The sequence below is a fragment of the Haemaphysalis longicornis genome, unplaced genomic scaffold, assembly GCF_048455015.1.
Source record: "Haemaphysalis longicornis isolate Haplotype H1 unplaced genomic scaffold, Haemaphysalis longicornis Haplotype H1 scaffold_4, whole genome shotgun sequence".
NCBI lineage: Eukaryota > Metazoa > Arthropoda > Arachnida > Ixodida > Ixodidae > Haemaphysalis > Haemaphysalis longicornis.
Genome location: NW_027526361.1, coordinates 185419939 through 185447927, shown reverse-complemented (window position 1 = coordinate 185447927; position 27989 = coordinate 185419939). Strand labels below are relative to the sequence as shown.

General features: G+C 47.6%; 1 protein-coding gene across 1 annotated transcript; it reads left to right on the top strand.

Moving 5' to 3' along the window:
• Positions 1–144: 144 nt before the first annotated feature.
• On the top strand, positions 145–26459 carry LOC144180707 (trypsin-1-like). The gene is made up of 7 exons (XM_077708991.1): positions 145–205; positions 2639–2718; positions 9242–9330; positions 12228–12303; positions 17228–17417; positions 19420–19580; positions 25990–26459. Exons 1-7 carry the CDS (start codon positions 145–147, stop codon positions 26155–26157), a joined length of 825 nt encoding a protein of 274 aa, XP_077565117.1. The 3' UTR covers positions 26158–26459.
• The last annotated feature ends 1530 nt before the right edge of the window (positions 26460–27989 follow it).

The window sequence follows — 27989 nt, the reverse complement described above, 5'->3', positions numbered from 1 at the left end:
CGGGCCGGTGGTTGGGCACGCGCTACTCACGGAACCGACGAGCCCAAACACAATTCAGGAAGTTATGAAAGGGATGGTTGCCCGGGGCTTTTCGGCGCGTGCTCTCAAAAGGCAAGCAGGCGCTGTCACTGATGCCTTTCCGACATGTGGGCTGCGCTGCTCGTTACCGCCGCTGCCAACGCGGTCTCTCCAAGCAAAGCCGAAGGTGAGTTTTACTCCAGTCTCACGCATTCCCTCTAACAGAGAAATTGGAGCCAGTGTTAGTAGCAAAAAAACCAAAGCCTATTTCTAAGAGAAAGAGGGTTAAGTTGCAAATTTTTCCTCCATGCAACCTGAGTTAAAGTCAAAGTAAGAAATTGAAATTGCTCTGACCATGTGGGATTTATGGGCGCAATAGGATAGACGTCGGCTTAATAACGCGAGGGACCCATTTTCTATTTCGACCACGGGAAGCATTTTTTTTTCTTTAGGAGCTTGACGTGCCTTCTGTTATGATCACCGTCGTTTTGTGAAAACCATGGCGTAATATTTTTCTGCAGCGCGTTTTCACGCGACACCCAACGCCAAACTGAGCTGTAAAAAGCTCCGCTTCAAAAGTGTATACGGCTCCTACACGACCGTGACGTGTGTGCTGCTAATTTCCGAACCGCAAATTAGTCGGATGAATGGCATGTTGGATATAGTTTGGAAAACCGTACGGAACTTAGAAATTAATGCGGAAGCGAATCTCCGGATGCAAAAGAACGGGGTGAGAGGCGAGCATCAAGAGGGGATTAGCTGGGGCGATTCGCCAAAGAACGGTCCACGCGGCCGGCCGATGCACGATTGAATATTGGAGCGCAAAGCTTTGGTAGTTCATTGGTGCACCATCGGGTGATGGTTATGACGATGAGGACAATGGGCAGTGACGGAGACAATGAAAAAGCTTGGATCTCCTTCCTTGCTTTCGCTGGTTGTGTTAGATTAGCATAGTCCCGGCGATGGCTTAGTGGCCAAGCCGTTGTGCTGCAGAGTGCAAGAACGCGGGATCGATCCCTGCCGCGGTAGATGCTTTTATGATGGAGGAGAAAATGAAAAACCCGTGTCGAGGTTTCGGCGCACGTTAAGGATCCCAAGGTGGTCTAGCTTACCCCTCAGCCCTAAACTACAGTGCGCCTCATAGCCCAGGTGTACCATCGGCGCCTTAAACCCCACAATCAATCAATCAATCAATCAATCAATCAATCAATCAATCAATCAATCAATCAATCAATCAATCAATCAATCAATCAATCAATCAATCAATCAATCAATCAATCAATCAATCAATCAATCAATCAATCAATCAATCAATCAATCAATCAATCAATCAAGTATTCGGGTGGCAGTTCAGGGTGGCGTCGCTATCGCTCCTCGAATTGGGAAAGCTTTAAATGGCTGACTCAACTGGAGGCGAGGCCTGCGCGCGTCAAGCGGCGAAACGTCTTCTAAAGTGTCCGACGAAAAAAAGAGAAGAAACGTAATGTAACTTGGTTGAAAAAAAATTGAACTTGGGACTAGATCTAAATCGAATGCAGTGCCTCCGAAATACGAGTTTAGTTCGGCTCCCAGGTTCCTCGCACAACATTGGGACCTAGTGAATGTGTTACCGGGGCATGCACCTCAACAGTGACTTGGATTTTGCTGGATGCACCCTTAGGCTCAATGTCGTAAGTGTGAGCGTTAACCACACCTTAAGGCTGAACGTGGGCTTGACAACATACACACCAGGGCTGAACGACTGGTGTTTGCTACTGACGGCGACGCACTCCATTAAGCGCGACTTGAAATTAATGCGATATTCCTGAGAAGGGCTTACCTTTCGTCGAACAAAAGAGCTCGTACTTCTAGGAAACGCCTGACCATGCGCATGGGCTCCGGTAGTTTTCACACTTGCGTCGAATTATGCTGGGCAGAAGTTTTCAATGTGCACGGCCGCTTGTGGGGCAGTATGTTCACGCCGCAATGGAGCTAAGGACATAAACATCACCAGCAGAGGCAACACCGGCAGTGGCGAAACGTGGCCGTCCGTGCACGTACACTGCAGATGAAGCAAGAGAGCGGACCGCCAAATCTTAAACGTGCAAGGCAGTCAGAAATGTGAAAACATGACACGCAATAAAACGTGAAATCATAACACACCCGCACGCAAAAATTTTAAGAACTATCAGTGGTCTTCAATCAGACCTTAAGGATGTTGCATTCACAAAACGTAAAGAGCGCTCAGGCGTCTTTGAAATTTTTTGACGTATTCTTCTGCCACCATGCCAGGCAGACGGACAAAACTGCCAGCAGCAGCTTACGTTGTACAAGTCCCTACTTCAAATATCGCCGTTCAAAAAGCAAGCTTTTTAATCATGAGTCCTAGAATGAACAGGAAACGACTATGCAGCCCTCAGCGGTGCTGATGAAACCGCGATAAGCCGAGGAAACGGACAGAAGGAGAAGTTAAGCGTGAGCCATAAAGGTGAGCGAAGTAAGGGGTTATGGTAAAATATCTGCTTGAATAGAAAGTGAGTACGCAATTCTCACCTTGTTTCTGATGCACCACCGGCGTCTGAAACTAAAATGTACAGGACTTCGGTCCAATCGCATTCAGTTTTTGTGGTTTGTGTTCCAGTCGCATGCGGGATCGCCAAGGAGCCCCTGGGAAGAATCGTCGGCGGATGGCGCGCGAGAGAAGGGGAGCTGCCGTGGACGGTAAGCAAAACCGTGGTCATACCTATGCACTGTACTGCCGTGTGACGTTCGCACAGCCGAAAATACAGGCGGCCGCAAAATGAAACGGACCAAGTAAGTGGTGCACGAATATTATCGGCGCGATACCTCCCGGGCCAGCGCATGCTATCGAGATAGTTGAGTGTGCACGGGAGTCCTTTGCTAGTCAGTCACTGCATCCAATCTTCGTGATTTTGGCAGCAGTGCCTCATAAAAACGTCCGGTGGCTCCTCGTGTCACACGCCGAGCGATCAGTACGTTCTTTGCAGCAGCCGGCAGCCTGCAGCATGTGCCGAGGTCGTATAATGGTTTGTCTTCAACTTTGAGATAATATGTGAGTCAGGAGCTCAGATATCATCGTTTTGTTAGGTCTACAGTAGATAAGCGTTGGAGCAACTCAACGCCTGACTGAATGGTTGCCGCTCAGTATGCAACGGTAGAAACAGGTAATACCAAGCATCACTGCGCCGCTACTCTTCCTATGTTTATTAACGAGTAAACGATTATGTTATATTTATTAACGAGTAAACCTCATCCCAACGACCATAGCCCATTGACCTTTGCATTCTGCGGCGCGGCGGAAATGGCAGCAAAACAAGCCGTCCTGGAAAAAACAGGTTTTCAGCCTCTGCCGATGACGGCAAACGGAGCGCGGCAGGGAACTGCGCCCCCATTGTGCACGTACCTTAAAGAAACAGTGAAATTATTGGTAATTATTGTGGGATTACTTGCGGATATTGAGGTCTTGAGTTAAAAGGCCATGGTGCGACTACTCTGGGCACGTTTACGCGACTTTATTTATCAGAAAAAAAAATTCAACGGGCTACCCTCCTCTCTGCATCCTCTGTGCCGATTTCCTATGACGTTTCGTGTTACATTTACTGGCAGTTTCGTGTTTCGTTTACCGACTGGCAGACTTGGCATGACTGCATGGCTCGCCGCCACACCGACAGAGTCAGTCGCCCGACAGCGTCGGGTCATTGGTATTTGTTGGGTCAGTTAAAGCTAAGCCACGACAAGGTTCGTGCCAGTAAGATTGGGGTTTTAGATTGTTGGTTTGTAGACTTTATCAAGCTTAGTAAAGTAGATGAAGTCAAAGCAGCTGACTTCGCTTCAATGGTGCTGTAAGCTCCGTATTTCTGTGCGACTGGCACGCTAGTACAAACTATAGGGCCAATTATTGGTTGGAGAAGATTCAGCGAAGTTAGCATAGGTAATAAGGAATTAAAATAAACCTAAACCTATAGTAAAGTTTAAAATAAGGGTGCGAGAAGCGCTTTGGGCTCACGGTGAACTAGCACAGCGGTCAGAAGGATGACCTCAAATTTGCTATTGCTTTTTTCTGCCTAAAGAACGAAGTCGGTAGCGCTAGCATATTCGTGGGAATATGGGGAATGCTTAATACTCAAGCGTTATTCAAGAAATACTCATTGAGGTGATGGGTCAGCTGAAACTAAACAAAAAAAAAACAGCCTACGCAATGTCCACCCCAGGCAGCTCTGTGGCAATGTCCGAGTGGTCTGAAACACTGCGTGCAGTGTGTTACAATTACTAAGTTCGAATCCCCAATAGGAATTGTTGATTTTGTTGATTTGTTTTGTGCTTAAGTAATGTTTTGTCTAATGCATTCGCCATTTCGCGCTGCAGCCTTCACTGCTCCAAGAGCGCGTTGGCAGACTGCCTGCCGACTGACACTCATGCGCTGGCGAGTTCTCGTTGGCGCGGTGTTCACATAAGCACCTACTGCTAGCTGGGAGAGGGCCGAATCAGTCGACTGTCGGCCTGCAACGAACATGCCTTTTACCACTCAGGAATGAGCCAGGCAGGTTCCAAAGGCTGGGGTGAAGTGTTCCACAGTTGAGCATCTCCGATGACGCGAAGGGCGTTTAGACACTGCGTAAGCCTCGGCTATTCAAAGTTACGATTCTAAGCCCTGCTCGCAGACTTATCTGACCCATTCCACAGCCGAGAACATGGCAGAACCACGGTATGCGCATTCCTGAGACATAGAGAATGTCCGACCAATGATAATGTCGCATGCCAGTGGTAGTTGCACGGAGCTGAAATTAAAACTGCCTTGAATTCCAATCTTGGGCGCCGTCCAATCACATAGCAAGATTGGCAACCGCAGCAACCCATTGCTGTTAGTTGTTGCGGCCGCCGAAAAGATCGCATGATATTTTTTTTGACGCCTTAAAAATAAAATACTCTTTCTCTCGACTGGATAAATGATGAAAACATATTGATTTGAGCCAGTATATGCAATTCAAACAAACGCAGAAGTTTGAAATGTTCACTTCAGTGCGTCTTCAAAGCCAGTTAAGTGACGCCGCTGGAGATTTTGAACGGTTCGATGAGCAACAACGCCAGTTTTGCTCGCAACAGTTTTTTTTTGGCTTGCCTTGAATCCACAAGAAATTTCATTTCATAGTGCCAAAGTGCTTAGAACGTCACAAATACTTATTATTTTCCTGATAGTTGTACGTATTTGCGGGTAATTCAGTTAAGCTGAATATTGTGGACTTGCCCTCTACGGCATGCCATGAACTAAGGCGCTCTGCGGTCTTGTAAGTCTACGGTACATTTACTCACATCATGGCAGTCATCACGCAAGATCACCGACCGACTACACCGTCGGCTTCGGGCGCAGATCCGTAGAGGGTTTTAGCATTCCGTGTGCTCCGTCCGTTCCGTGCTTACAGTCAGTTAAGGGGAAATGTCTTTGCAGTTAAGGGAACACGGGGAAATGTCAGTTAAGGGAACACGGGGAAATGTCTTTGCAGCCCCAGCGTAGAAGCAGGCAGGCGGCAAGTCAGCGGTTGACGAAGGTTGGGGGAGAGAACTCGGCGGCGGACAATGAGGCGATCCTCACAATATAGGAGTGAATTTTATTGAAGTGACAAGGCACCCCCAAATTGCAATACCTTGGGCTGGAAGCTACCTTGTTCTCGTTGCATTGCCGCTGTATAAATTGGCAAAAAAGCAGGCGTTATAGATAACCTGGTTGGTTGATTGATTTAATAGCATTGTGGGACCTAACACGCCTACGCTTCACATTGATGAGGTGCGCCGTAACTGATGGCTCCGGATTAATTTCGACCATCTTTAACGTGTGCCGAAATCACGAATCCGCGGGCGTCTTTGCTTTTCTCCTTAATAATAAAAGCGGCCGCCACGGCCGGGAACCGAAAACCTGGTTTTTGTAAGAGCAATTCCTGCAAAGCCATGTTTAGGGAAGACTGATATCCTTCTTAGAGACTTATTTTATTTTCCCAAATGTGTAATGTCATTAGGAACAGTTTTTTAGCTCCCTTTACGGAAGTACTAGGGTGATCGCTGCATCCTGTAATTTTGTTTTTGGGACCCCGTATAATTTATGATGAATATATAAAAATGTAAAATAAGAAAATTTAAATAAATGAATAATGCTACAAACCATACACTGTGTTTTTTTGTTTTGTTTTTGCCGACCGGCTGCTCCGGGCTTTGTTATTTGTGTTATCCGTGGACCAAGTGAAGCGCGTGTCCAATTCTTTAGCCGCACGTGTTATCTCCATTGATAGGGAGGGTGCTTCGAACTAACGTCACTGGCCTAGAATAATCTTCCTTGATCTACAGTGTTCTGGAATCAAGTCAACGGTTCGATAAACACTGGCGCCGAGAGATAAATGTCCGCAGAGCAGACGACGCGGTATTCGATACCAGACGCTCGCCTGCATATGTCGCTTTGTTGACTGCTGCTTCGCCAATTGTGTATTCTTTGAGTTGTTAGGGGAGCACAAGTTCGCTCCAATAAAGTTATTTTCCGTGAAGACAACTGCGTCGCCTATGCCTTCATGGCGTCTGCTGGAGGTATGGGGTACGCATCCTCTATGCTCCCAACGACCCCTGGAAGCCGAAAAGCCAGTCCAACTAGAGCCAGCAGCTGACTGCAAGGTTTACCTACCGAGTTCGGTCGCCTTCCAGAAGGGCCCAAGAGAACGACCGCTGCAACCACCACCATGGTGTGAGAGGCAACGTCGCCAATCGCCCTGCAGCAGCCCAGGAAACCCCCATCTTTCCAGGAAGCCCCCGCTGAAGACCCAGAAGAATGGTTGGGGAACCTGGAGCACGTCCGCATCTTCAAAGTTCGCTCCAGAGAAGTTGGAGAACAAGTTGGAGCACAAGTTCGCTCCAATAAACTCGTTTTCCCTGAATACAACTGCATCGCCTTTGCTGGCTTCGTGACAGTATTTATGTGACTCAATAATTACATATATTTAGCCTAGACTGCAAAAAAAAACAAAAAAAAAACACGAGAACAAAAACTACCATCATACATCTCCCGCGATGCAGAACGGCGTGTCGGACAGTGGCATTCGTACCGCTCCGCTTTCAAGGCTGCCGTATTCAACGTTGCGCAATTTCAGTATCCCTTGCCCCTACCTGCTCAGCGTCCATTGCATCTACGGTGAACGGAGGGGAGCCAAATTAGAATTTTAATGAAGATGGAGGGTCATCAATGACGAGCGGAAAACTTAGACCCCCTTCGATCCTAACAACATTATGATTCGTAGTTTTATCCTACCATAATTTTATTTCCAGAACGTATGAACTGCAATACAAAGCCCCTAAGTATAGCACAAAACTGAACAAATGTTTCGTAGACGTAATGAAAAATAACGTTCTTTTCGTCCAACTATAGCCTCATAATGTGCAACACGTACCATCATAATCACCATCACCAGCAGCCTATCTACGCCCACTGCAGGGCAAAGGCCTCTCCCATTATTCTCCAATTACCCCGGTCCTGTGCCAACTGTGACCAATTTATCACCAGAAACTTCTTGATCTCATCTGCCCATCTAACTTTCTTTCGCCCCCTGCAACAATTGAATTGAAGGCGAAATCAGCAGTTTAGAACACGATATTGCACCGAGGGATTAGCGACGAAGCGGTTTTCGCTGCGAAGCGGGTGGGCAGGGCCCCGCCATGTTGGTAAACTCTGCGTACGTAAGCATCCTGAACACCACACCGTAAAAATTCGAATACACCACGCACAGCCTTTGTCAAAATTTTGTAGGCCACACCTAAAACTTACGGACCACAAGGAATTCAAAGAATAAGCACAGTCTTTAACTTCGCTATATTATTTTATGAGAGCGAAAAAGAAAAGTCGACGGGCGGTTTTCTGATCGAGGCGAAAATCAAAAACGCCCGCATGTACGAGATTTCGGCGCACGTTAGAGATCTCAAGGTGGTCAAAATTAATCTACGGCACTCCACTACGGCCCGTTCATCGCCTGCGTTGCGTCGGCAAGTTAAACCCTACCATCAATCAAGAAAGAAAGGTGTTTTCCCTAGCTTTCCGGTATAGAATCTTTGAGCCTGCTCGAGACGTAAGCTTGTGCGCAATTGCGTCCTGAGCATGCGCAGTGGTCACCCGTGAAAGTTCTACGCACGTGGAGCTTGCACGCACGTGAAAATAAAACTGTCCATTACCATGCAATGATAATAACCACGATGCTGTCTTCTATGAAACTACGTTGCCACGACGTTAAGACTGGGCATTCGTTCCGGCTGCTTTGGTTCTCACACCATATTTAGAAATCAAGGTATTTTGATATAAGATAAAAGAGCGTTCCGACAACGTTGGAAGTCATGTTTAACAACTTAACTCTCAAGACGGAGCACTGCACACAATATTGCGGCTAAACAAAGCGGTTTTGCGTGTGAAGCATCCACTGTTCGGGGCCAACACAACGCTTGAAACTGCCGAATAAGTTTCAGAACATTGGACAATGAGCCATTAATGATTCACTGCATGGAAGGGAATAAAAGCCGCCTGGACAGTTGAAGGCATCAATTGGGGCGAATAGGAGGCTCTTGGCCGTGGCGAGCTCCAGGAACAAGCTGTACAGGGGGGGGGGGGGGGGGGCATGGGGGGGGGGGGCGTGAACTGGTGGCGGGTGCGTCCAGAAAGGCCCGCGCAAACTTCAACAGTAGATCAACAGAAGGTCCAGCAAGGCTTTCGCATTGAGAGTCATAAAAGGTTATAAGGCTTCCCGGAATTATTTGCTTCTTTTCCAACCCCCCGGAGGAACGGTTGTGGCGCCTCCTCCAAACTGAAACGCCCCTCAACGGAGCCCTCCTTCATCACATTTACCCATCCGACTACCCCTCTCCCCTCTGCCCACATTGTGGCGCTATATACACAGTGCAACACCACATGTGGGCCTGGCCCTCTGACACCCACCCTACCATAACTTCCACTGTCCCTGCTCAGGGACGAGCCCTTGGTCGCTCGGACGGAGACTCGCAGCGCCCACTGGTCGCCCGGGCACAAGTGGTGGTAGTGCCCCGCTAGCCTAGAGGTTTCAATAAAAGTTTTTATATCCCTCTCTCTCTCTCTCTTCAACCTAAAATGACTGTCGCGCGGGCAAGCAAGTGTTGGCCGTCTGGGGGTAGGGACGTGTGTTCGACAACACGTATACAATGAGATATCTCACCGTTCGCTGCCTTGCAGGTTTCACTGCAGAAGAACGGTTACCACTTCTGCGGCGGGGCCATCATTAAACCGACCATTGTTCTGACTGCAGCCCACTGCGTTCGTAGGTGAGAACATCCACTGACTTCTGGGTCTTTTGCTGGGTCATCAACCTCGCCCACATCGCGATTTAACATTCAAAGCAAACTGAAGTATTCCGGAGCCTGAAATAAATTGGCAGGTCTCCATACAATATGCAAAATACCTGTAATACTTTGTCGGGGTGCACGACGTTCTTCGTTGGTCCCACGGAACAACTTAACTTATTAGAAAAGCATGGTACTCTTTTGGGATGACGAAATGAGGGTTAGATAAACATATCATTAATAAATATGTCATGCAGTTTACGCAGACCTTGTTTCGTGCTTGAATGTCTGTCATGCAGACCTATGTCATGCAGACCTTGTTTCGTGCTTGAATATGTTGCTTTAAAAATATATGAGATAATTTCAACGAAAGTAGAATAAAGAAATGTACAAGCATTTTTAAGACTGAAATGCCGGTTCCGTATCGCACATGCAAAATTGAGTGTAGCGCATTCAATTCGGCCATGAGAATTCTCCTGGCCATACAGCGGGGCGTCGCCCCCTGTTCCGTTTTCTCCTTAGAAGTCGGTCAGAATTATGTTTATTTTCGATCTCTTTTTCGTTCGTGCCCAACATTGCTGTAAGGCGGTCGTGCGGTGCAACGGGTCCCTCTTGAAGAACTGTGGTTGATTCCTCTGCCATAAAAATCTGTAAAACACGAAAATGAAATGTGCAGCGAAGTCTGCAGCTGAGCATGATTTGCGGGTCGGTGACTGTCTTGTGGGTGTGCTTGGCGAGCGACGTCCTGGTGGCGGTTCGCTTCGGCAAATGTGTACTGGCGTCATTTCCGTGACGGATATGACTTCAGTGAAATCTTAATCTATCCCGCCACAAAACACTTTCGTGTTTAAATATAAAACCCGAAAATGAACAACCCTAAATTAACGTACCCTGTAGTTCTAAAGGTTGCTTCCCCGCAAGAAGACCCTGTGGGCAGGGGTGTACCCTTTACAGGCCACTTGCTTCGTTGTACTGGCATCACTTCCGTGATGGATATGACGCCAGCGAAATCTTCGTGTATCCGGGAATAAAACATTATCGGTTTTAAAAGAACGTATGTTATGCGACTACAAGCGGCGTCGTTCAAACGCACGGCAACGCTGTGCCCCTTCCGGCAGAATGGGAATACACTAAAGGTGTAGTCACCGAGAGCAGTAGGCCTAACGTACAGTGTAATGCTGCCATGGCGGCCAAAAACCGGCATTTACTTCCCAAGATGGGCACGAGCCCGCCCCCCGTGCCACCCAGTGCTTCGCTTCGAAGACTCCTGCTAGTCGCTTGAGCAACTGCTCAAAGACGCCGCTGTGGGGCCTTGTAGCCTAAAGAGAAGTGCCACGGGTTTTGGCGTGAACGGCGTCGGGTTAGAGACTCAGGAATGCTAGATCTTTCCCAAAAGACCAGCATATTCTAACTGTGACATATTGCCTTTGTTACATTTTACCCATATTTTTTTCGTAAATAAGGGTTGTTGGTACCCCTTAGGTGGGTTTAGGGGCGACATATGAACCCGTTTCATTAACGCTCTGAATCGTTGTAGAGGTGCCGGGCATAGAGTTTTGTTGGAACGAAATGTCGCATCTAAATTATATGAATTGGTCATGAAACCTACACAATTTATTTTATGAAAACTCCACAAGTTTATCTTCTTAAAACAACACAATTATATAAACGATTTTGCAATAAACTATGCAGCAAGTATATTTTTGTCATCCACACGGTCTCTTCAGGCTTGTGTTTGTACGCATTCTTCTATACAGACGTTTCCCAGTTCAGTACTGTTCGAATATCTCTCTGTGACGTCACGGAACCTTGCTTCGGTGGTTCGCGGCCGCCAGCCTAAGCCACCACCAAAAAACATGACTTCAGGATTGCAGTGGCACATTCACTTGCAGGCTAACGAGGAGTTAATAAAACGATAACTCTGCTTTTAGAGCTGGCTTTTATTACGTCACCTCTGCCATATTATGTCGCCGTAACGCAATATGTGAATGTCCTGTAACTTTTCTGCCTTATTTTGGTTAAAAACGTCTGCGGTGGCTGGAAAGGAGCTCAGTGAGTTAGCAAAGGCTACTCGCTTGGCATTGAACAGGTTTGTATCTTGTCTTGATGATGATGATGGTTGGATTTATATGGCGCAAGAGCAACTGGGGCAAAGAGCGCCAAGTCACTAGTACGTTTCTTCATGACCCCTTCAGGTCCATGCGAGTGCTCGTCGCGGTAGGTTGCTGCCTGAGGCATCGACCTACTGAGCCCGAGGTTACGGGTCGTTACCCCGTCCACACGTCAATGTTTCTGATGAAAACAACGAAAAAACGGAAGTGTATCGAGTCTGAGGTGAAGTATCCCCAGGCAGTGTGAAATAATTTGTAGTCTCCTGCTACGGCATCTCTCAAAGCATAGGTGTTGATTTCGCGTGAAAAATCCGGAGCCAAAAAAGCTACGGCTAAAACAAAATATACTAATCAATAAATTTTTCGCATCGGTACTATGTAGATATTAGAAGTGTGTTCTTTAATAAAGATCATTGGCTCTGCATCTACATCTATAGTGAAGTTTTGCGTTGCGAAGACTACAAAAAGTTTGAGTGTGGCCAGCATGAGGCCGGAACTCCATTATATAGAAACATATATAGAGCGAAAAACTCGGCTAAACCCTTCGCAATACGTAAAATCGATGTGTTTTTTTAAGATGCTGCGTCATCGGGTTATAGGACGTTTATTGAAATTCCCACTTTTACTTCTGCTTAACAGCTCAATTTAGAGTCGGAATGTTAATTTTTTAAATTGCTAAAATTTATGTTCATATACTTAACTTGCTGTATCATATATTATTTACTACTTCACAGTACCCTATATTACATTTATTCTTCGGCATTTCAGGTTCCCCAATGGCTTCACTGTCGTGGCTGGTATCATAAACCTTGGAAAGAGAACGAGTCATTACCAGCGTCGAAATGTGAGTACCAACTACAGCTAACTGCATCAGAACAGCCAGTTGTTCTCTGGCAAACTGTTTGGTAAGAAATGGTTAGCTAAATTCAGGTGTTTCTTTATGTAAATATATCTGTGACACGATCCATCAGGCCCTTATCAAGGCCTCTGAATCGTGTTTCATGAACATAAAGCTAGCAATATTCAGGCTTCCGTCTTAAGAATGTTACAGTGTTCTTTAGCTTTAAAATAATCAAGGAACTGTCGAAAAGTAAAGCAAAGTCGACGTCGTGTAGGCAATTATAAGTGTGAATATAAATTTCGGCCTATTCTAGCACGCCACTTAAAAATTACTGAAACACGCCTGCGAATGAGTCACCAAAGCCGGCCCGACAGTAGTTAGCACTCAAGGTGAATACTACATGAAACGAAATCTTCTGGAGTCTTTATGTCTTGCTCGTTTCATTGTCCACCCAGTCGACTGGAGAGGATGACGGAAATGTGGTGTTATAAACCTGTTTGAAATCTACTTTAACATTATGGAAAATCAGTGTTAACATTACCGGGTACGTTCTTCATTTGCCGACATGAAAAAGTACTCGAAATTGAAAGTAAAGGGGCACAATTTCTTCACTGTAACGACTATCACTGCCTACACGCTGTTGGTAGTGAACGTCGAACATTCGGATTGACAATCTAGCGTCGAAGAAATACGACTAGCTGAGAACAAGACCGACAGCTTGGGTGAGCTTTCTTATCGTTGGCGGAAGCCATGCGCGCCGTGTTTTGGACTACGGGTGGTCACGTTTTCGAATGTTTTACTTTGTATAGGCCGCCCGCACACCCAAATTTGTATCGGAGAGATGGCTCTGCTCGGTACGTAGGAGGCCTGTTGGAGGTCCGGTATTACAGCGGGCCCGGTGCGATGCCCGCTGCTTCCAGCCAGAGGTTTTCCCCTAACTAAGGCGTTCCTAGTGTATCAGAATAATTGGGCGTGGAACGTGCATGCCATTTTAAAAGCCCTGTAGGAGAATGGTATGTAAGAAGCCCTGTAACCGTGGAGCGTTGCTCCTATGTGAACGCACTGTCCCAATTCTGGAGGATAAATAAAAGAAGAGCTGCTTACGCAAATGTACAGTCGCAAAAGGCTTGTCAATAACGCTCGAGCGGCGTGCTCCGCAATGCGCGGGAGACATCGCGTGATAACGCGTGGTTTGAGACCGGCAGAATGTGAGCATGCGCGACTCGCATCAGCGCGATTGCTGGTTCCCAAGTCGCTTTCTCCGTCGCCTTGGCTTCCGTACCTTCTTTCGCCGTGAGAAATGCTGCCTGCGCTGCCGGGCCGGGAAACTAAAGTGGAGATTAGCGATTGTTAGTACAGCGTTGGCTGCGCTTAGCTACGTGCAACGCTTATTTTCGCTGCACCCTACGCAATTTAAGCAGGAGTTTTTTTTTTCTGTATATGTGGGATCGCCAAAAACGCATCGCTGGTGGTGTTCTAGAGGGACTAGATATCGGTTCGTGATCGACTGCACAGAGCATTAAGTTCTGTGGCGTTAGCCCGTCAGAAGGAATGTGCAGAGCCGAGCGCAGAAACAGCATAGTCGTGCACACGCCTTACTCATGCAGCGTATTGGCAGAACGATGAAGGAATGAGCGGCTCTGCGCCAAAGCTAATGCAGCCTAAAAATTAGCGCCAATCCACCCTGTGAATGTGGTTGGAAAGCAAAGCTGTAAAGGACACATACAACGATTACCCATGCGACGTCACTCAAATTCACTCACGTCGCCCTACAAATAGTGAAACCAGAGAGAATTGAAATGCACTTAGCCACACCCTCTATTACTCCAAAGAAATATTCTTAGTAAGGTTAAATTAATGCATGATGCATGAACTGTGGTTGGTTGAGTTGTATTGGTGTAGCACATGAATGAAAACCCCTTTTTATATAAAATTAAAGCTCAAACGCGGTGTTAGAAGATCTCACTTCTCCGTGTCTGCCGTCACGGACGGAGGTGACGAGATCGGCGGCAAAGACGAAGGAGGAGCAGAAGGAGGAGGAAATACTTCTATTCAGATTTATGAACTTCTCCGAGTGCGGCCCAGGGGAGTGGTTCCTTCTCTACTGGAGCCCACATTCAGTCCGCGCCGCCTGTGTTCTGTCGACCAGCTGAAGATAGGTAGGCAGAGAGGGGCTGGACAGTAGCATCTTCCATTGCTCTTGTTCGGTAGTTGACGAAAAGAGAGGAGGGTGCTCAGGGCTAAGGTCGCACACCCCGATAATGTGGCATAGTGTTGCTACTTCTGAGCGAAATTTACATTGGGTGCCGTAGCGATTCGGGTGCATTACGTTAAGACGCGTCGGGAGTGGGAAGGAGCCGGATTGTATGAGCCGTAGGGTAGTTTGTTGTTCTATGGAAAGGCCAGGGTAAGGTGAAGGTAGGGACGTTCTAAGAAGGCGATAATGCAGGGTTATGTCCCTGAACAAGCCAAGCGCCTGACTGTCCTCGTGCAGCTCCATAGCACGGGGGGTAAAAGTGCAGGCTTGGTGGGTGTATTCATGGCCCTCCATGGAAGCAAGAGCGGGTGTCCACATGAGCTGAATGGAACCGTTTGGGCAGTGGTTTTTTAGCCCACGCAGTGCAGGTCAGGACACCACACCCGACTGGTAATTCCGGTAGGCTTTTTGGGCATCGGGGACTACCTTACGAACCCCTGGTTGAGTGTGAGCCAAGGCGATGGCTGCCTCTTCTGCTGCCGTCATGTCTTCGGTCTTGAGTGAGGCACAAACAAGGAGGTTGGTTCTGGAGATAGCCATGATGATGGCGTACTGCTGCCCTCGATGTTGGGTGGCGTGTTTGTAGATAACTGCATGATCCCCACCGAGGGTGGTGTTAAGCGGTTGAGCCCATGCGTGTCGGCGACCCTCGTCGTGTGAGGGGTTCATATTTGTAAGCAAAGGGAGCATATTTAGTTCTTGTCGCCAAACGTCCAGGAGTACATCAAGCGGATTGACATTCTGTGCTGCTGAGCAGATCTAGGGAAGGATGCGGCGAACTGCCACAGCTCTGCTCATTCGGAGCTTCTGGATAGAAAGATGGCCCTCTATCAGCTCCTCCCCCGTGTTGTAGAGCTCCGTGCTAAGCAGCCTCTCTGTGGACGCACTCATGGGAAGACCAATGGCTTGCTCAACCGCATTTTTAATCATTATATAAAGCATTTTTCTAATCATTATATAAAGCACCTTCCCGAGAAGAAGACAGTGGGTTTACGTAAGTGATTCTCGAGAGGCCACAGCTTGAATTAATCGAAAGGTATAGGATTCCTTGAGGCCGCGCTTCTTGGTGGAAACTCGTCTGATCATGTGTATGATATTATTTATGCTGTGTTTGAGGCGCTGCAAAGATACGTCACTCTTGGTGTTGGACTGAAGATGTAGGCCCATGATCTTGATGCTGGGGTTTGGAGTGATGGCCTGGCCATCAAGGAGTAATTGAATGTGTTCCTTGAGGTGTCATTTGGCGTGAGGGTGGACGACAAGTAGCTGAGATTTTTTACGTGAACACTGGAAGCCACAGGCTTTAGCACATTGGCGTACTTGAAGTGAGATGCCATGGGTTGGTGTAAGCTTCCTTTAATCGCTATCGCGTGGCATTCAGCGAGAATACAGGGGTTAAACCCGTAGATGTGCTTGGTGAGTGCACCACTTGTCTTCCCCGTCTCCGCGTGGGCTCGTATATAAATCGGTAAGACGGCGGGCTGTAGCTTTGTTACTCTATTAGTTCCAGGTTCGATTCCTGGCGCTTCCAGTAAATTATTTTATTTGTTTGCGGGAGTTTTCTGTTTTGGGAGTATTCGGGAGTTTTCTGCGCAGGCATGAAGCGCTCATCACGGTCAACGAAGGTGTGGAAGCCAAGGCGATGGGCACAGCGCTGAGGGACACAGCCATCGCGCTGATACGGGCCACGCATGCTCTCATTCTACCTATCTCAAACCAGGCGTATTCACTAGCTTTTCCCATGCAGTCCGGAGCATGCCGATCGAGCGTTATAGATAACCTTTTGCCGGCTGTACGCGTGTCGTAAGCTGAAGGTTTCAGTGACCGCTATATGTTCTGGTGAACAATGAGCCGACCTTCAGCTCCACACATGTAGACAGCAGTTTTTGCAGCAATAGCAACCATGAGGAAGTTTTCTAGGGATTCGCGATAATATAACCCAGTCAAATTTGAAGCGATGCTCGGTGATTGTATTGAAAATCCTCCCGGCACGGTCCGCTTCCGGGGCTACCATCAGCTGCGGCGAGTGGTGAGCAAGCCTTATTCGAAGTAGCGCTGGGAATCTTTAAGCGCTACTTTTTTGCTGGAAAGGAAATGTGAACACAGTTGCTGGGATGATGACAGTCAGGCGAGGTCTTCTGCCGAAGAAAGGTCTAGTTTGCACTCTGGTCTCTATACGCACGCATGGCTTTTTGCGTCGCAGGTAAGCCATTCTGCAGCAGCTAATGTGTTTCTAAGGAGCTTATTTTTTTTTATTTTCTAACAGCCACTACAATCCCGCAGTATGTGGCACCTTGCTATGTGGAGGGGTCCAACGTGACAAAAAACCGCACCATGTCGTTCATATGCGATGACTAAGGGCCACCCGACGTATCACCATTTCCGCCTAGTGTAGAAGCCCTTTTAGTTAGTTTATTTGGAGCTTCGTCTTTACGAATACATTTTTCAGCAGGGGATGGGGACACTTTTACTCCGCATTATTCTGCCAATGACAAAAAAGTCAAGCTCCATTGCCATTTATATACACATGCACTACTCGCATTAATTTTTAACACTCGCGTTTACTTTCTTAACAGGTTTTAAGTCCAATTTCTGTACGTTTGGTTCCGAATAGAGCACAAGGTGCACTTCATCGCCGACGCAGATACATTTTCGTGAAATCCTGCACAGGTATCCAGCATCCGGCGCCACGAAGAATTCGGGTCGGACGGGGCTAAGAACGACATCGCCCTGCTGAAGCTGGCTGAACCCTTCGACTTCGAGGGCTCCGACGGCTACGTGGCCCCCGTGTGCCTGCCCGACAAGAAGCACCGCATGGAAGGAAGCATCACCGCTTCCGGCTGGGGAAAAACGACAGAAAGTAAAACGCGTTTGCCACAGCATACTTTGGTTGTTTGAACTTGGGGCTGCTGCGAGAAACTTATATCGTTATCATCATTAGCTTCTTTGGCCAATGTGTATATTCCACGAGCCTCCTAATGTTGTCCATTTCTGCAGCAAACAGCTCTGCTTAACAGAATAAGTGGCAACGCCGAAGGCTACTTGGCAATGTACAGCAATACTGTGGCAGTGCCGGTAGACTTGTATGCTGTAAGTGGGCTTTATGCAACCAATACCTCCCCTTGCCAGAAGCTTAATACAAAAGAATTATAAAGTGTGCGTAGTAGTTCGAGGTAGCCAGAGCTTTTGCTGCAAATGACAGCGTATAGTTCTGCATAATAGATTCTGAAAGCAAAAGTGTGGTTGAAGAAGGTGATGATGATAAGAACAATCTTTCAGGGTATAGCAAGTGCATCAGGCTGCTTTTGCGGCGTGCTTAATGCGTTTAAGTATATAGAGTTATTAATTTTTTGCCGCGAAATATCTACGGATGCCACAGGTATGTCCACGAAGCTGCATAGACAAAATGAGACGTCTGGCAAAGCTCGACATTGTCCATTTCGCACTGTCTATCATGTAAACAATTCCTAGATTACAAAATGTTACCCAATCGCTGTCTCCAGTTTCTCTCTTAAAAGGATGTAAAATTCAACGTGATTCTTGAACGATCAGCCGGAAGAAAAAAATGTGCACATAGAGGTCAGTTCAGCTTCAAAACTCCCATAATCGCAACTACACGTTTTACGAAGCCCTCCAGCACAGTTACGAAGACCCACTCCATCAACCTTAGGGCATTGTGGATGAATTTCTTCTTTTGGATAAGTTCACGTATGGTTGCCATTTCTAAGCTTGATTCCTGCGCACGAAAATCTCGCGTAAGAAAATCCGGGCGCGTGGCCAAATACGGTGTTCAGACGTTCCCCACAAGTTATTTCGATGTCAACAAATCGCGTTTGACCCGCTCCAGTGATTTTTCGCGTCTCTTTCTGAGGTGAACTAAAGGATACGAAATAAAAAAAGAGAGGGAGCTGTCTGATTAGGAAGACACGTAAACGGATCTAGGAAGCACAGCGAAGCGGCCTCAATCAGTCAGGGCTGATCGTGCACAGATTTTAAGGGCACGTGGCATGTAAACCAGGTAGAGTAGCTGTTGCAGTGCTGCACGCGTTTACTAAGTGCAGCACTAACATTAACCAAACATCTTAGCCACAGAATAAAATTGAATTTTATTACAGGAAAATGCAAGCCACTTAATGTAATCAAAAGCATCTATCCACAGCCCGCGAGACGAACAAAATATAGCTAATAAACAGGACGTAGAACGCAATGCATGGATAAGATAGGCCGTAATCTGCGACTAAGGAGCGGGACGTAGAGGGATGGATGCTCGTTCTGTCCTGCAGGGTGCCTTCGAGGAGCATGGCGCTCGGTTGGGTTTGAATTCAGTGGGAAGAGTACGGGTCCACAAAGACCGCGTAGGTGCCCTCAGTCCCATTTCAGCCTTTGAGCCATAAATATTTTCTACTACGTTCTATTTAGAAACTGATGTCTTCTTTCCACAAGTTACGAGAAACAGGCTTGTCCTTTTGTTTGCTTTTTGTTTTTTTTTTGTTCTCCTTAACGGCACACCCCGATGTCAGCAAAGAGTTTCTACATGCACCGAGTGGCCATTACACAAGCTAATACCGAAGTCCATGAGAGTGTATGGGCTTGATGGCTTTCGACTCGATCGCCGTAAATTTTATCGTGGAGTACGCAGTACAGCGTTCGCCGATCACAGCTTTATGCAAGCAAATAAAACCCAAATTTGTTTGCAGACGTCTTGCCCTAGATCTTATTGAGTTACCCGGTGGTGTAGACAGTTATCATTCCTTTGTATTTGTCAATCATCGCGAAGCACTGATACTGCCTTACGAAGAACGCGAAGTTTTCCGTCTCCAAAAAGCAGAGTTGCCTACTTATTCCTTCTCCGTTACACACAGGGGGCAAGATTTCGCAAGACTTGAAGCTGGTGACTGTTCCGGTGGGCAGCGATCTTTTCTGCACGTACCAGTACGGCCAGCTGATCACGTTCAGCTCTCTGTACGACAGGAGGAGCATGTTCTGCGCTAGGGCACCACTTGGAGGTCGGGGTTCCTGTAAGGTGAGCTCTGCATTCAACGAGAGATTTGTTGCTCTAACTTGACGGATTTGGGGGGCGGACAGTGCTTTCGAACTGGAGATGGTCTTCCTGGTCTTGACTTTTCCAACCACTCTGATATAAACATAGTAATGTGAAAGAGCAGACCTCGCGGTACACTTTCCAAGACTATCTTTCCCACTAATCGAATTGCACTGACTCCGCTAATTTTACTATCCTTGCCAAACGCAGCGCTACAGAGGGGTTTATTTTTTAGATGCGACAATGGTAGGAGCATCTCTTGCAGGCGGCCCTGTCCTGCGTCCGTCGTCGTCGTCGTCCGCGTCCGCACAGCTGCGTCTCTCCTCCGCTCACCCCTCTCCTCTCGCCGTGATAGCGCGCCCTCTCCCCCAACATCTGTGGCGCGCTCTCTCACTCCGCCGGTGGGCGGCGCTGCGCGTGGCGCAAGCGCGCTGTGCGCATGTGCAGCGCCCTCTCTCTCCGCGGTCTCCTCTCCTCCGGGCGCGCTGCGCATATAAGCGGAGTGCCGCGCTCCGGCCTGTCTCTCAGTCGACGGTCGTCCGCACAACGCTTGCTCTCTCTCTCTCTCTCTCTCTCTCTCTCTCTCTCTCTCTCTCTCTCTCTCTCTCTCTCTCTCTCTCTCTCTCTCTCTCTCTCTCTCTCTCTCTCTCTCTCTCTCTCTCTCTCTCTCTCTCTCTCTCTCTCTCTCTCTCTCTCTCTCTCTCTCTCTCTCTCGCTCTCTCTCTCTCTCTCGCATTACCCGACGATTGCTCACGCAATTCGAGTAATCGACCCAACGGAAACGCACAATGGAACCCCCTTCAGCGTCGCATCACACCAGGGTTCCCGCGAGGGGAGGTGGGCGTAATTTTTTCGTCTGGCCAATCTACGAAAAGGAGCACTTGGCCCACGGATTCCTGTATACAACACCGGGCGTCCTGAACTTAGGGTTCACGCTTTTCAGGGCACGAAACATGTTGGCTAGCTTCCCACAAAAACGGTTTGGGCTCTGGTGGTGTCCCAGCGTCCACGAAGGCTTCTGAACCATTCGCGTCTTTGGTTGTTTTAATCGAAGGCTTCTGAACCATTCGCGTCTTTGGTTGTTTTAATGTTCAGGGACGACGACGAAGTGCCTCTTCTGTAGGATGCTGGTTCTTTCGTCTGCGACTTTATGTGGTATTTTTTGCTCTCAACCCGCGGTTCACCGCTTTTTCCTGAGCTGTGATGGACGGGGATCCCCCGGAGGAGCCGTGCGACGTCGATCCACCGGCAGGCGCCGCCTCCAGAAAGCGCGCCGGCCTCCCAACTGACACGGACACCGAGGACACCGAGCTGTACTCAGCGCACAGCGACGGTGATTCCGACTATGACTTTCAATTGTACCTTGGAAAAAAGGCGACAAGAAGGCTCCTCACGGCATCTTCGCGGTCGAGCACCTTGACAGTGAAGCCCGTGCCTAGACACCCTGGGCACACTATACTGTTCGTGCCAGAAGCGAAGACAGATAACTTGAGGATGCATAACAAGCAAGCAGTCTCCGCATTCCTCGAGGCCGCTGTACCTGGAGAAGTCAAAGACGTCAGGATTAATTCCCGACAAATATCTTGGCTATCGACGTGGAGCACCGGAGTGCGCTGGAGGTCTTGCGGAAGATTACGTCACTGCAAGACATAAAAGTGCGAGCTCATGACACTCCGTATGGAGACACGACAGTAGGCGTCATTTATGACGCCGATGCGTCTATCCCCGAGAAGGACCTGCCAATACTAATCAAACCTGCTCATGAAGGTATTGTCATCCGACGCGTGAGCCGCATTGGTACGTCCAGGTGCCTGAAGATAGTTTTCAAGGGCGACAGCCTTCCTGCCCAAGTTAAGGTGGGACATTTCCGTCAGCTGTCTGACCATATGTGCCAAAACCCCTCCAGTGCCACAAGTGCATGAAGATTGGCCATGTCGCTGCTGTCTGTGGGAGCACCACTGTATGTCCCAAATGTGCTGGGCCGCACAAGGCTAGCGACGGCAGTGAAGGCACCCTGAAGTGCGCCAACTGTGAGGGACCTCATGATGCCTCATCGAAGAAGTGCCCACGTATGAAGAGGGAGGTCGCTGTCTTGAAAAAGATGGTGAGGGATCACTCCACGCACAAGGAGGCTGCTGCGACGGTACGACAGCGGCAGCGCCACCGATCTCGACGCCGGAGGCCTTCAAAGAAGCCTGAGCATTTTCCACCCAACGCCTCTATGCCATGGTCAGTGGATTTTCATTGTATTTTTAAATGCAGAGCATTTCTTAGCCTCGCCTCTTCCTGCGTCGGACGGCGTCCACATTGCCTTTCAGTGGCTTCCCAGTCATTGCGGCATTGTCGGAAACGAAAGTGCGGACGCTGCCGCACGCTTGGCACACCAAAAAACTGAGCCATATCTATTCCGTTATCCAGGACGGACGCCGCTAGGACTCTCCGAAAACTTGCTCGGGAGACAACGCTATCAAAATGGAGCACCCAAAAGTCCACGAGCGCTCGTATCCATGCCCTGGAGCCCCATCTTCAGCGCCCCCTCCCATTAGGCCTCCCACGATCTGATGCAACCATTCTTTGTCGCACCTGGCTTGGAGTGGCATTCACAAATGCTTACTGCTATTTGATTGGAATGGCAGCCAGTGAGGCGTGCGATGTCTGTGACACACCAGAGACCATACGACATGTCCTCTGCGATTGTCCACGGTTTTCATCCGAACGCAGCCAGCTCTCTGCGACTCTACGAAAGTTAGACTCTCGGCGCCCGTTCTCTGGGGAGACAATCCTGGGCCACTGGCCTTCTCCGTCGTCTGCGGACAAAGCGACAAAAGCGCTCCTGTGTTTCCTCAAAACGACGGAATTGCACAAAAGACTGTAGCGCAAGACTACTCTCTACGAACTGTCTGAAATTTTTTGTCTATAGTGTCCTACCACTGGGCACACCACTCCACGCTCTGTTCGTACCTTTCCCCTTCTTTTTCTATTTTCCTCTTTTTCCTCATTGTTCCCCTTTCCCCCACGCAGGATAGCATACTAGGCCGTAGCCTGGTTTACATTCGTGCCTTTCCTTTACTTTCTCTCTCTCTCTCTCTCTTAATGTTCAGGCCAAGAAATTGCTTGCTGCTTGCGTGTACACAATCGGTACGTCTTCGCCAGAGGAGTTAGTGGATCAGGTCTGTGGCTATTTGTGTCCTCTTGTGCTTTGCCCTGCGGGCGACGTCCAGAATGAAGGTTGTCGGGTGTCAGCGTCTGCGAAGGTCCGATATTACGTCTACGTTTTTTTTTTTGAGGCATTAGCAGAGCGCTAAGCCTGGGTACTTGACTTGATGAACTGAACACAGCCCACAGAGGCCTTGTTGCTCACGGGATGAGTAGAATATTCGAAGCCAGTGAGCGGTGCCCGTGGATTTCTTGGGAGCAGAAAGCCCTCGGTAGTGTCGTTTTTTACGCAACTTGGACGCCGAGAAGTGGGTGGTTCCGCCGTGTTCTCCCACGGCCGCAAAATATATGGTGGAGCTAGATCAATTTAGGTGTTGTCTGAATGGGTTAAGTACACCATCACTGCCCAAAAACAATCGTCTAGGTAAACCGGAAGAAGTTACGTCTCTTCGGTAAGGAGCTCATTGCTTGCCATTCAGTTGCCTCAGGATCAGGTTGGCCATTGTGATGTAGAAGGAGGCTCAAACTGCGGTTCCAGTGTCTTCGTCACAATCGTACGTTATTAGGAAAATATGCCCTGTACGGGCCCCTAAACAGCAGGCGGCAGAGGTTGTAAGAATAAGCGGCGTTCCTTAGGTTAACGCGTCATTTTAAAGGGCAGCGCGAACAGTGGCCAGGATTTCTCCCGCTTGTTTACACAACGGCCTGCGCCCAGAGCGAAACGCTTGCCGAGCAGTTAACATGAGTGAACCCCTGTACGCCCCCACTGCAGATTTATCACCTTTAAAGAATTGGGGCGATTCGGGTACGTTTAATTCTTTGTTTGTACTGCTGGTAAGGATTTGTTATTTCACTTTTCGCGGTAGCATTTTCCCGAATAGACCGACCGACCCTGTCAACTGCTTACCTTCAAGTCACTACTAATCTTAGTGTGCTACCGTGTTCGCACACGTTCATTTGAAGGAATCTTAAGATGTATAAAAATTTAGCATCGATTAATAATTTAGAATAAGAATAAAAACACTATCGTTCACTGCATTCTCAGCCGTTCTATGTGCACTCTGAAGAAAAAGTATTTCCCAATACCTAGCTGACAACACTGCCTTCAATCAGCCCTCGATACTCTTTGCATTTAAAAGGCTAAAGCCTCAAATGCCAATGTTTCAAGTGTGCGCGTTGTGAGGTACGGAAAAAGCTTGTCGAAATAAACTGGTGGTGGGAGCCACAGACCTGATCCAGGGATCGGCGCCAGAAACGTAAAACAGCAGTGCGGGCACAGGGTTTCAAGAGGGCTCCGGGAAATGGATACAGCCGCACAAAAGGAGAGCCGACCGCTGCCGCACATGAAGTACGAGCCGCCTTGTGAGCTGAATGCACCGACGGAGGCGAACAGGTTCTTCTAGCGATGGCTAGGAAATGGTACTGAATTCGGAATCTGCTGTCCTGCGTGTTGGTCAAATGGTGACTGCTGTGGCTGCGGAGTTCTAATAAAATTCAACAACAGATCAATAAAAAGCTGCTGGCGATTGTGCGCCAGCGGAACGAGCTGCGGATGGATCCGTCCAGGGAGCGGTTAAGTGGTGAATTTCACGACCGAAAAGTTCAACATAAGGGGTGAGAGCAGATCAACAGAAGCTCCAACTAGGCTTTCGCCTTCACATTCTTAGAAAATTTCTACGAATGGCCGGAATTTTTTTGAGCGGGAATATTTCATACGAGTGTTCGGGTGGTTATTTAGGGTGTTGCGGTGTGAGGGCTTTTTGGATTCTGCTTCAAAAAAAAAAATACAGGTTTCGGTGAAGTGGTGCATATGAAAGAGACAATGGCCGGAATGAACCATACAGCTTCTCGAACTTGTGGATATTTATATTGTCCTGAACTTGTCGAAACCTGTGTGTATTGACTGATTGTAGCGTTTAACGCGCCGATGCAACGCCGGCGATGAGGCGCGCCGTAGTGGAGGGCTCCGGGTTAATTTCGACCATCTGGGAATCTTTAACGTGCGCCGAAATCTCGTACACACGGGTGTTCTTGCTTTTTGGCTCCATCAGAAATGCGGCCGCCGCGGCCGGAAATCGAAACTTGTGTGGAATCGGGACTGCGCCGGGGTTTCTGGTATTGCGATGACAGCGCGAAAAAGAAGTCTGTAACCACGACTGCTGATTCTTTTCCTTCTTCTTATTTGTAATGTTTCTTGCTTTTACTTGTGCGGTTCATGTTTGCCCTGCATGCTACTTAAAACTTGAACGTCTCATATTGTAAAACCCTTGAAGGGGGGGGGGGGGGGGGCAAGTAAAGCTGTCCGTATTGCTTTATTCATTGCCTCCCTCATCTCAAAGGATACAAAATAAAGGTTTTATTATTATTATATTATTATTATTATTATTATTATTATTATTAGGTATTCACGAAGGATGTATTCAAGCATACGCCGGAAGGAAAGCACCCAGACATAAATTCGAATTTTCTTTGATTTGATTGATTGATTGTTGGGTTTAACGCGCCGATGCAACGGAGGCGATGAGGCGCGCCGTAGTGGAGGGCTCCGGATTAATTTTGACCACCTGGGGATCTTTATCGTGCGCCGAAATCTCGAACACACGGGCGTTTTTGCTTTTCGCCTCCATCAGAAAAGTGGCCGCCGCGGCCGGGAATCGAACCCGCGACCTCGTGCTCAGCAGCGCAACGCCTTAGCCACAGAGCCACCGCGGCGGGTTCGAATTTTCGAATTTTCTTTCTTCACGCCTAATTTATGTCTAGACCTATAAAATAAAATCTACTGTCGAGTGGTCGTGTTCACTGTTGTCTTCGTGTGATGCATTTTTTCACTGATGTGACACCCCGATTGCCAATAAACAAATTCATAGTTCAGCCCTGCAAAGATCATCGACCACGGGATCATAGATAGCGGTAAGGTATTCGATCAGTTATATGGGTGGCACATGTGGATTACGTGCCCGAAGGTTGCCACTAAAATGCGTCCGGCAAGTTGGCCTTGCACCAGAAACATTTTTACGAGACCGCTAGTGGACAGTGATGGTGACGGCAAAGGGCTGCAGTCACCTTAGACACTCATGATTTTACACACACCATAGCACGACTCCCACCTGTCTAGTTCTAACACAACTTCTCTGGAATGGAATTTATGCACAGACGACATCTGGTACAGTTGTTTGGCCGCAGGTATGTTACCAAAATGTAATCGCTTTCTCCTACCTTTCTCCTTGTATCTAAGGGTGACTCCGGGGGTCCCGCGACCCAGAAGGACAAGGGATTGGAGGTCGTGGTCGGGATCGTCTCCTACGGCCGCGGCTGCGCCAGGGCCTTCTACTCCGGAGTCTACACCAAGGTGTCCAACTACGTTGACTGGATACGTGACAACTCGAACAAGTTTGGCAGATAGCGTCCGTAATCCTCGGAGCGTAGGAGCTACAGGGTGCACACATATATGGGATAGTTCAATGTTTCCAGTCATTACGATAAGCCAAAGAGGTGCACCACGTCGCGGGATAAAAAGTCGACAGCACCGCGACCGCTGCGATGAGACATTTGCTGTTGCCTGCGAAGCTTCCTATTCATATACCGTGGTTGCAGTTATTGACGCCAAGGATGCATGTTTTGTGGGTACGCAATGCAGGACATGTCCCGCACTGGTGCAATATACGAATGACACCCAATGAGCGCATCCATAGCACGCCTGTAAAGAGTGGCTGTTTTTTAGTGAAAGTTGCGCTCTCACTGTATATATATATATATATATATATATATATATATATATATATATATATATATATATATATATATATATATATATATATCTATATATATCTATATATATATATATATATATATATATATATATATATATATATATATATATATATATATATATATATATATATAAATATATATCTATATATATCTATATATATATATATATATATATATATATATATATATATATATATATATATATATATATATATATATATATATATATATATATATATATATATATATATATATATATATATATATATATATATGGGTGTGTGGGTGTCCGTTTGTGTACATATATTGTTTTACTGTAATCAATTTCAGATGTTGGCAAATATACGTATACAACTGAGCAATTTGTCTCCTTCAAGTGTTTTGTCGGTTTCTTCTAGCATCACCGCTTCAGTTATATTTTGTCTCATATCGAATAAATGTGCACACGACTGGCTCTAGTCGGGAAATTGCTTCCCGGCGCCACACCCTCCATTATGATTTGTTTGCGCTATTTCTACCACGCGCCCTTGCGTTAGGAGGTTTATTCATCGTGCAGTATACATTGAACTGTTCTTCTCGAATGAATTTGTACCGCAAACGCTGGAGTATCAGCCCAGTTTAATGCCCCGGAAACTACTAATGTAATAAATATATTGTTGCTGTAAGAACACACCATGGTCATACGAGATGTTTGTCACCTCTGGAGCCTCCTTGCAACGAACAACTCAAGTTTCATGACGAAAGAATGAAACTCTGAAATGTCACTATCACAACGCGTTAAATCATGCCAATAAAGATTTTTACGCGCCATGATGTGCGCACTCATTTGTACGTACAATCAGCTGGCTTTTATTGCTGCGTGCTCATTGAAAAAGAGACAGAGAAACATTACAGGAAGAGTAGGAGAGAAAGAGTAGGAGATATAAATGGTCTTCGTTACCCGATAGAGCGCATTTTGCGGCTGCCATCTCCGCCAGATGAATGCTGGGTTCATCACAGTGGGTGCTGTTGGGTGGGAAAACGGTGGGAGACGTGTGGTGTAGATAGAAGTGATTGTAATATCTGTTAGTTGGACGTCCACGCCAAATGAGGGAGTTTTCTGTAGGTACGAAGTACTGAGAGAGAGATTGGCGCGTCTTGCTGCTCGCTAGTGATAGAGGATATACGTGCCAGATGGGGGAGGGACGCTAAAGACTTCAAATGTAGCTTTGTCGGCCCCTCTGGAAGTGTCCGGTGAAGAAGAGCTCGGACGGTGGCGTGCGCCACGGTATCACCAGCAGGAGAAGTATGGATGGGTGTCCACACGATGCGGACGTGAAATACCACAGAGCGGATTCTTAGCTGGGATCACAACACTACCTTCACCTACGTACAAGGTACCCCACACCGGAAACTTTGGCAAGGCATCCATTATTTATCATAGCCTTATACCGTGCCTCTGCCTTGTCTGTCATTTATACAGAA